The sequence below is a fragment of the Cynara cardunculus genome (assembly GCF_001531365.2).
Source record: "Cynara cardunculus var. scolymus isolate 2C chromosome LG 15, CcrdV1, whole genome shotgun sequence".
Classification (NCBI taxonomy): Eukaryota; Viridiplantae; Streptophyta; class Magnoliopsida; order Asterales; family Asteraceae; genus Cynara; species Cynara cardunculus.
This window is the reverse complement of record NC_037542.1, coordinates 19,301,552-19,311,775: the sequence shown is the minus strand read 5'-3', so window position 1 is coordinate 19,311,775 and position 10,224 is coordinate 19,301,552. Positions and strand designations below refer to the sequence as shown.

General features: G+C 36.4%; 2 protein-coding genes across 2 annotated transcripts; one reads left to right on the top strand and one right to left on the bottom strand.

The window, feature by feature from the left end:
* The first annotated feature begins 258 nt into the window (after positions 1-258).
* LOC112528209 (transcription factor MAMYB) lies at positions 259-1,357 on the top strand. Its single transcript, XM_025139177.1, has one exon. The coding sequence runs from the start codon at positions 278-280 to the stop codon at positions 1,187-1,189; it is 912 nt and encodes a 303-aa protein (XP_024994945.1). The 5' UTR covers positions 259-277; the 3' UTR covers positions 1,190-1,357.
* Positions 1,358-3,830: 2,473 nt separating this feature from the next.
* Positions 3,831-8,072, bottom strand: LOC112528676 (type I inositol polyphosphate 5-phosphatase 2-like). The gene is made up of 11 exons (XM_025139700.1): positions 7,119-8,072; positions 6,933-7,038; positions 6,746-6,841; positions 6,530-6,614; positions 6,330-6,434; positions 5,584-6,132; positions 5,369-5,504; positions 5,104-5,288; positions 4,866-4,974; positions 4,517-4,665; positions 3,831-4,240 (listed from the first exon to the last, which is right to left on the bottom strand). Exons 1-11 carry the CDS (start codon positions 7,230-7,232, stop codon positions 4,027-4,029), a joined length of 1,848 nt encoding a protein of 615 aa, XP_024995468.1. The 5' UTR covers positions 7,233-8,072; the 3' UTR covers positions 3,831-4,026.
* Between the last annotated feature and the right edge of the window lie 2,152 nt (positions 8,073-10,224).

Sequence of the window (10,224 nt, the reverse complement as noted above, 5' to 3'; positions counted from 1 at the left end):
GGATGAAATCGGATAGGGATGAACGGGTTTAAGAGTTTTAAGAGTTTAAGAGTTTTTAAGAGTTTTAACCAAATGCATTATAATATAGTATAGATTAATAAACCTTTTTATAAAAAAACATAAATTATTTTAAATAAGCAATCTCAAACACCTTTTTTTATCGAAAAATAAAGCAATTTTGGTTGATTTGTTTATTTGAATGCAAACGTCATACATAAAGAAACAAACCCCAATTCCCCATCAGATCTGCATTCTGTGGAAGCTCGCTCGTACTCCCATGGAGTTCTTTGACGAAGAAAGCAGACCCAGATTCCTCCTTCAATCCCGATCAATCCCCAAACCTACAGAAAACCAATTGCCCCTCGATGATCTCCACAAACCTACTCTCTTTGTTTCTCTTTCGCTATCTGCACTGCTCTTAACTCTCGCCCTCTTCTACTTTCAGTCCGATCCTCTCCAATCTATCTTCATCTGGTTCTCATTATCTCTCCTCGTCGGCCCCTTCGCCCCTCCCTCCCTCACCGCCGGCGACATCCGGGTCGGTCTTGGTCCGGCTCTCCAACCACAATCTCCTCGACAAAACCAAGAATCCGACCCACCAAAAAGGTCCAGATTCAAGCCAAAAAAACCCGATCAAGATCACCAAGAGCCAAGTTTCAATCCGATTCCCTCTGTCGTCGTAAAGGAAACCCCAAAGCCAGGTAACAAGACCGATAACGATAGTATCGTGGTGGAAGACAAGGATTGGACTGAAGGAGATCTGGAATTGTTGAAGAAGCAAATAGCGAAGCATCCCGTAGGGATGCCAGGGCGTTGGGACGCGGTGGCGGAGGCGTTTTCAGGGAGGCATAAGGTTGAAAATGTGGTGAAGATGGCTAAATCTATGGGAGAAAGGAAAATGGGCGATTCAGATTCATTTTCACGGTTTCTGAAAGATAGGAAGGCAGTGGACAAGAGGGTCGATGAGGTTATAGAGAATGAGAGGGAGATGGCGAGCGGTGGTGGAAGTTGGAGCTCTGCAGAAGATATTGCTCTGCTCAATGCTTTAAAAGCTTTCCCTAAAGATGTGGCAATGAGGTGGGAGAAGATCACTGCTGCTGTGCCTGGAAGATCAAAGGGGGCTTGCATGAAGAGGGTTGCTGATCTTAAAAAAGATTTTCGAAGTTCGAAAACTTCTTCTGAGGCTTAATCATTCATGGGTTCTTTAATCAATAGGTAATTATTGTATCAATCGACCATTACCATTTGATTCTATGCATTTTTGGTTCTCATATTTGAATGTATTTGATTTCTTTACTAATAACATTACATGTGGGTTTGAATGATATGATCCATAATTACATTTGGATTTGAGTTTTTTGGCTGCCTTGATTCTCTGCAATTGTTCCCCTTTGTTCTTGCTTCTATTGATTGTTAATAACTCCATTTGTATGCTTGTAGTAAATTTGTATCTATAGGTAATTGGTTATGTATGCCTTTGCTTCATTGATCCTCTATTTTGTGGCAAATTTGAATCTCTAATCATGCTGAGTTATATGACATTGTTGATTAGATCAAATTGGAATATGTAGACTTGCAAATTCATTAGTGAATATGGGTAGAGCTTCACATTGTTGGTGCCAATTAGGAAGACGATCGCTCAAAAAGGTTTCGAAGATCAAGTTCATATTCTTGCATTTGCCTCTCGGTTTCTGATCGCGAAGAATCCAATCTGTAATTATGGATATAGACCAAATTTGCTTAATATTCGCGACCGAAATTGAGTGCATTACTAGTGAATGATGTTGAGAAAGGTTATGAATAAAATCAAGTACTTATGCTCTCATTGCATCCATCCCAACCAATGAAGTCCCATTCTTAACTTTTCTTTGAAGATTAAAATTGAAGTTGCATTTGTATGAACTCTTCCACCATATCCTTATCTACTTTATAACCAGACTTGTTTCTGTTTGATGCTGCTGCTGCTGCTGCTGCTTCTTCTTCTTCTTCAATGCCTCTTTTTGGTTTTGTGTTTGATGTTTCTTCTTTGATGCTTCTGTTTAATTTATGGTTGATTTAGTTTGTTATGAACTTTTAAGGGACCGTTTACCAAATACTTACAAGGGTAAGTGTTTACCAAATCACATTACATTAACGGATGAATATGGAAAGGATAAAAAATCTTACCCGGTAAGAGCGAGACAAGGACCCAGAGTCTTACCCGGTAAGTGAGGGCAACGACTCTTACCACGGTAAGTCATGGACGGACCTATATATGTGGTATAGGTGGCACGTGCCACCGTATTATTTCTCCGCCGAAGGGTAAAAAAATTAGGTTTCGTGAATGGTGCAACCGTATTAATTTGTTGTGTGCCACCGTATGTATTTTGAAACTACAATGAGAACAAGTTTTATTTGGTAGAGTTGGTTTGCAAGACTTTTATTCCACCCCACACCAAAGTCCGAATCATGTTAGTGTCATTTTCTTAGTCAAACGGTGCCACCGTTTGAAAAAAAAAGTCCTATATTTTTTTTTCTTATAGTCAAATAGTGCCACCTTTTAAAAAAAATTCTGGGTCCGTCCCTGCGGTAAGTGCTTACCGGGTAAATTGTTGCATACGATGTCGTTTTGATAGACTAAAATCTTACTCGGTAAGTAAATGATAGTGTTAATTTTGTCGATAAGCGCTTACCGAGTAAGTGATTTGTAAACGGCCCCTAATTTGTTTATGTTTGATTTAGTTAGTATTTGATGCTTATTCGACTGGTTGATATGGCAGTGGTGGACGGTGGTGATGGGTGGAAGTAGGTTGATAGTGGGTGGTGGTGGATGTGGGTATGTGAGGTTAAAATCTATAAATAAAAATTGGAGAAAAAAAGACAAACACAAATGACAAAAAGGCAAAAGAGAAAATTTAATGTTAAAATGGAGTAAATATCAAAAAGACGGAAATGCCCCCAGGTTCAATGGTAGTGTAAAATATTATCGTAATATAAAATAAAATAACAAATGATTATTGAAAAAAAAATGTGTGCTTTTGCTTTTTGTGGACCGCAATCTATTCGTTAAGTATTCGTTAATTCAATATGGACAAGCCGATCACTTGTAAATGTTAAATATTAGATCTTTAAACTAGACATGGGCGAATCCGGAAATACGGCTTGAGAAAGTCTTTTATCACCACGTAAAGATTCGGGGTTTTGCATGATTTTAACTAAGGTTCAGATGTCGGTCGATGTTGGTGTCACAAAGAAATTTGGGGTAAAGCTACGTTAATTCGACAAGTCTTGAGTTGGCAAAAGTGGTGACTTTGTGGGCACTATTTATAAAAATTCACCTTCGAGAGATCTAGATTTTTGTGGATGTTAGTGACACTTGTTTATGACCATGAGGTTACTACAAATGTCTTAAATAATGCTTACACTCATACCCTTTTCTTTCAATTAATTGTCTTTACTTAATTGTTAAAATCATTCAAGCTCCCTCAAAAATGTTTTCTTCTTCTCTAATTGAAATAAGTGTATTCTCGACTTAGTACTCAAAACTTTCCCTGTGAACACGATCTCGGTATTTTACCAGTTTATTACTCGTAACGATCATAATATCAGCGTGCATTTGCACTACCACAGTGGAGACATTGTGTTCGCTGTGTGAAAACACACGATTTTATGCGATCAGTGGGCCACCTATCGTGATTACCTTGAATGTCCGACTCTTGATCATCGACAAAAGAAACACACAAGTACAATATGAGCCACCTTAAACATCCAAATCATCGAGACAATATCACGATCGGTGATAAAACTAAGCTCGAGCTTTATTTTCATCCCGTATCCGTATAAACAATTACTCAAACCGATAAAATATACCATTCATTCAAATTCTATACACAGTATTGCAACAATGCCGCTTATGCATCTAGTTTTTTCCCCTTAATTTTGCAAAAAAAAGACCATCTCCCTTCTATACCAGCAGCTATCAAGAAAGGTTAAGAGAACCTAATTCTACAAAAAAATCAAGAAGATTAAGAATCTAGAGACTCAGGTTTATGCTAGTTCCAGCTCTCCTTCATCTAAAATCATCAGGGGATGCACCGCCGCACTGGTCAAGTTGAGAGCTCTGCGCAGCTTTCGTGGGTCAAAAACTTCAACTTCGATCGCAAACACTGAACTAACTGGCCGATGATCAGACATCCTAATATCTGCTCGATCGTAGCTAACTTGTTTTATGCGTTTCCCTAACCATAATATGCGATCACACCTGCATATTTCAATCGACTCAGTACACAAATCCACACTTTGACTTTTGGAGTCAAAATGAACTACTTTTGAAACAGATTTTGTATGAGTCTTGTTATGGATTGTAATCCTAAAAACCTCCCATTTGTGGCATTTGTTATCATCTTTAATAGTACTTAAAAAGTTTCCCAAAATCATTTGATCTCGAGATGAAATTTTAATTTGAAAAGTATTATGTTTGACCTCAAAAAGGTCAAATCCTGGTTTTCTTGAAAAAGAGGTTGGTAGTACTACTTACCATGCTGGTGTTCTTCTCTTCTCTCCTTCTTTTGGATTTTCACCTACATATCTATCTGAGTTGACTTCATATTTGTATGTTGGAGGGAATTCAATAACCCCTTCGTTCCATCCATCGAAAACATGCCCACTTCGCAGTTCTTTACAAAGCTGCAACATGTAAAGCTTCTTACTTCGATATTCATGATAAATAACGTGATAGATATTCATGGCGAATATCAAGAATAATGAAAATGCATAATATTCATGAATCTTTAAATATATTAATCATGAATAATTTGTGAATAGTTCGGTTCTTACTGTTCTCAAAGTATTTACAATTTTTAAATGAACTTTCTGATCTTAAGTACCTGATCGCCATTGAGAAGTTCATCCCACTGCTTCATGGCAACAAGCTTTCTGACCTCGGCATCCTGCTTATTGATACGATAATTCAAGTCTCCAAACCAGAATATCTGACTGTTTGGCGAAAAATCGGATAGCTTTACAAAATGATCCCACGAATGGTTTGAAAAAAATACAACATAAAAGGTATCGGAACCTACGAAAGAGTTGATGGAATCATGGTTATTTTTACAGATTACTTACTCATGACATGGGATCGTTTGCGGTTGATCAGGATCTAAAGTGGACGAGAAACGAGTACGTTTTAAGATCTCAGATACATTCGAGTTGCGTCTCTCTTCATCCCCATCCTTATGTCCCGAGGTCAAATGAGAACAAACAAAGCATAGCCTTGTTTGGTAAAGAGACATGCTAACCGAAACCGATCCCTGAAACATATGTAAACCAACGATTACTTTTCAACTCTTCTGAAAATTGTGAAATCCTTCTGAAAACTGTGAAAAATTACCTTGTTACCCATGTATCCCATGAGCCCAACGCCGACTGGCGACACTTTTAAGTTGTTTATATGTCTTCTTAGCTGTTTCCGAACCCAAACTGAAATGTATATGCCCACCATCTGCTTACTAACGATTCGTACATACCTGATATATTTCCTCAACAAGTTAGTTGTACACTTAAAATTTGTAACAACACTTCTGTTTATATGTTGATGATCTGTACCTATGATGCGAGTTTTCTTGACCATCCAAGCACGCTTTTTCACGCTCCACTTCTGTTGCATCTTCAAAAGAATCATCCTCCTCTTCCAACACTTGTTCTGAAACATCATCAAGCGAATCCACCATATCGGTCCTTTCTTGCTGCTCGGTCCAGAGCAAACCCAAGTCACCCGAGCTATGATGCACCCTTTTTAACCCCCCGCCGTTATCTTGAGGTGCCAACCAATCAGAACTCACTCTTGCCGAGCTGCTTAACACCCTTCGTAGCTTTGCACCAGAAGACAGAACTTTCGGCTTTAGGTCCAAAGCAATTTCGGGCCAATCCAATCTATTGATCACTTTTCTTTCTGGAACGCTTATCTTGGTGGAGCCATAATCACCATCTTTGTTTGAGATGGGAGAAGTTGGAGCACTGTAGCTTTTCGGTATGGCCACTGGCTCTGTTGATCTGTTCAAAGCTTTTCGAATGATTGCTTCCCACTTTGATATCGGCCTACGAGTTTCAGCTCCCAAAACATTCCCAGCACTCAAGGGGACAACTTCCTGGAAACTGTAAAGATTTCTTGATTCAAGCCACTTACTTTCATGATTCACAGAGATTTCAACAAAATCTTTTTGCCGTTTTTAGTACATATTATAGATTTCAAACGTATTAATCAAACGAATCTTGAAAAACTTTCACATCAATTCTCAAGTTAAAATCCATCTGTTCAACCTCAAATTATGTTTTATGGAACGAATTATTACCCAAGAATGTATATATCAGCTGGTTGATGCATACAAAGCCACTTATCGATCTCAAGATCTTCATTTGGGAGCCTTCCAGCAACATTCCATGTTCCAATCGTCATCCTGCATAAAGTCACATGAATCTGAAAATCAATTTTCTTAGGAGCTTCGATTACAAGAAAGCCAGCAAACAACTAGTTCGATATCTAGAGCCAAACCTCACATCTTTTGTTTTAATATAGTGAACACGCATTGTCTCTGATTTCCCCCTTTTATGTTTCACAACCCCTTTTGCCGGCATCCCTAAATTTACAGAATCATCACAAAATTAGACTGTAAAAATCATCACTGCATCCGATCCGGTATTTGCATTTTCGTGATCAAAATGAAACCAAATACCCAAAAGAAAAAATTGCCATGAAGAAGATGGTTACCATCTGAGATTTGACTTGTACATGAAGACACGTTTCTCGGTATTCTACAAACATAGTTCTTATCAAAACGAGTTCTTTCATCTTTAAGAGAGCAAACTGGGACACAGTTCAAAAAAAGGAAGATGAAAAAACCCCGAAAGAGTGTCAAAATTGATTATTCTTTAACGTTTGTATATAACTGGTATACCATCATCTTCACTTTCAGCCTCTGTATCTACTTCATCTTCACTAAAGTCATTATGCTTTGGTTGAATGTTTAACCATTTCTTCATCACCATTGATGGCCAAAATGCCTACAAATAATCAAACCACCAATCATTACTTTTTGCCATTTTTGTCCTTCCAAAAGTAATAAAGATTACTCAAAACATACCTCAGAGTGCCTTCCTCTTCGGGTTTTCATCGTCTTAGAACAAAAGAAAGCGAAGAAAATTTGATGTAGATTCTGCAAGCACTCAGGTGTATGTATGTGTGTATATATATACATACATATATAGGATCCCCTCCATGGATAACAGGATGGCCCGCAACTTGGTCCAGTGTATCTTAATCGTTCATTTTTTATCTAACGGCTGTAAGAAATGCGGTATGCATGCACAACTTGGCTACATATTGTTTATTCTTGCAAACTGTAATGTTTTTCCTCTTTTTTTCGCATTTTCTTACGAATTACATTTTGTTTGTAACTAAAGGACAAATACCATTGTTCAAAAGATCATAATGAGAGTATTCTATGAAAGTGATGCCAAATAGAAAGGACATAAAAATTATGTTCAAATTCCACAAACACCCATAATCTCAATTTGCATGAAAAGTCAAATTTGACCTTCTCTTCACTCGCACCTAAAAGTTTCTAAAAGAATTAAAAATAAAAACATAATCTTGTTGAATACAGAGAGAACACAGCCCACAAGTCCTGTTAAAAAACTAGACATCACTTTCACTACAACTAATATACAGTATAGCGATTGATGGATGGAACACACGCTTAACTTTCAACAAGAGTGTATTGGGCCACATAATCATTTGACTTTTTAATTGCTTTCTAGATATATAACTACACTTTGACATGCAGAAAACTATGGAACTCATCTGTTCATTAAATGATCAACAGTATAAACTTAATTTAGTCCAAGAAAGTTACCGATTTGGGACTAAATGTCATTGGATCAACAGCACACCAATGATATCTTGATCAAGGTGGCGATCAAAGCTTATGTCAGATCATCGGTCAGGCTACTACTATAATTAGGTTTAATTAACCAGAAAATCTAGCCAAATGTTAAAGAATTCCAATCAATTAGACTGAAATACATTTGATTAAGACAGAATAATATAAGTAATGATAAAAATAATGAAAATATTGCATACCACCATGACAGTAAAGATTTATGAAGACCCCACTTGCAAAAAAAGCCAGAGGTAGGCAAAAAAAAAAAAAAAGATACAACAACACATTATCATCATAGCAATCTCAAGTCAATTGGGTGTATATAAAGCATATCAAATTGCACAGCTGTATGGTCTGTGGCAGGCCGGTGTCATCACACACAGAAACACAAAAAATGACCCTTAATTATAAAAAGCAATTGAGGACCCATAAGTGAATCGGTTCAAAGAAAGTTCTTGAGAGCACTATATGTGGATGTTGATGATTGAACTAAAAAGGGAGTTTTCTTAAAACCCTTTTCTTGAATGAGAAAGTGATTTTTAACAACTGTGAAAAAAATAATAATCCTATTGCTAATCAATGATATCTTGGAGGGTAGGGTTCAAATAGAGAGATCCTTTTGTTCGAATTGCAACATCCGTAAGTTCGAATCACTTGATGACCTAGAAAATTGAGGGGTTAATGGGAATGAAAATGAATTGTTCCAATAAATACAGAACAGAAATCAAAATCGAAAAGTACTTATGACAAGAACATACGAAGGTGGTGGGATTGTACCTTTTTTCCAAGAAAATGAAAATGAAAGGTATGATAAGGAGTAAGAAGACGCCAATTTACTCCAGGAGTGTGATAGCAACAAGGAGAGAGTGGAGTTGGGGGGGCTCACAATCCATCCGATTCTGATAGATGAAAGAATGGAATGCTGAATGCTAAGATAAAAAAGGAAGAAGGAATGTGCGAACCGGCATCAGATTCTGGTCCTACCGGATTTCAGTTATCTTGAAGTTGCAGTAACGATTATTATCCTTCGCTGCTATGATTCGTTTTGTTGTCCGCTGTCGGCCTTCTTCAGCAAGCGATGGCCGTTGATATACCATGACATGTGATAATACTTGTGGTGAGGGGGTCAGTGGTGTAATGCCGACTTGACCCACCCAAAATTGTTCGCGTCTCTGATTTATATTACATGCGTATAATATGTGATGAAATAATAATATCACATGTGATTGTTTATAATAAAAAATGTTCTTGTATTCTCGTAAAATGAATATGTTCTCGTTTGAACTCTTCCCTTGATTTGAAATTCCAAATCCATTCCATTCCTTCAAACCAAACTCGACATAATATTATTGTCTTATTGAAAACGAACTTGATTTATCGTTGTATTAATTTAATGACATACTACAAAACATTGTTGTATTGTTGATTACTTAAAAAAACAACATGGAAATAAAAAACAACAACGAATATAACACAGTGTCCCATATAATTTATAACCATTAAATTGACACAAGAAACTATTACTTCTCTCATCCCTAATCAAATTATTTCGTTTTTACAACTCAAACCTACCATACCAGTATATAAAATTAAATATCTAGATTTTACCTTTCAACCTAAAACCAACAACATACAATCTGCTTTTTTCACTATATAAAACTCTGATTTAAAAACGATTGTATAACCTATTTTATTCAACTTTCATACCTATAAAAATAGATTACAATTTAAAATGTACACCAGTCTTATTTTTCTGCTTATTTTTGTTGTTGTCAAGTGATGCAACATATTCTCACTTCCAATGAAAACAAGGGTTAGAGTCCAAAGCCAAAATGCAAATATCTTAAGACTCTATTTTTTAAGAATTAAAAGTGACTTGTACACTATGCAATAGAAATTGTACATTGAGTTTATTAAACTAATATGTTTTGGAATATTATTGTAAGCAACTTGTTGGTGAACATCTACTTTGAAAATGACAACAATATGTATACATTTTGGTTCTTGATGTGTGCAATACTCTTGATTTTGATTTATCAATACACGGAAAATGAAATCCACTCACCAACCCTCTTAACATGTCTCCATCCCTTTGCAATTTATTAATAAAATACAGAATAATATTCGGTTCGTTTTTTTTACTGAATTATACGTTGCCTAAAATTTGGTTTAGAAATCATTCAATATCTGTCACTTTCATTGTGTAAGATGTGTTTAAAACGTATGTATGTAGACACTTTTTTAACATCGTTTATGATTCATATCACTTTTTAACGTCTAACGTTGTTTGTTGACAATCAAATATCAA

Excerpts from the sequence above, each read along its gene's own strand:
- LOC112528209 (XM_025139177.1), top strand. The coding sequence starts at position 278 with ATGGAGTTCTTTGACGAAGAAAGCAGACCCAGATTCCTCCTTCAATCC.
- LOC112528676 (XM_025139700.1), bottom strand. The coding sequence starts at position 7,232 with ATGTATATATATACACACATACATACACCTGAGTGCTTGCAGAATCTA. Across the intron at positions 6,842-6,932 it reads GGCTGAAAGTGAAGATGATG|TTTGCTCTCTTAAAGATGAA; the intron begins GTATACCAGTTA and ends ACTGTGTCCCAG. Across the intron at positions 6,133-6,329 it reads GCTGATATATACATTCTTGG|TTTCCAGGAAGTTGTCCCCT; the intron begins GTAATAATTCGT and ends AAATCTTTACAG.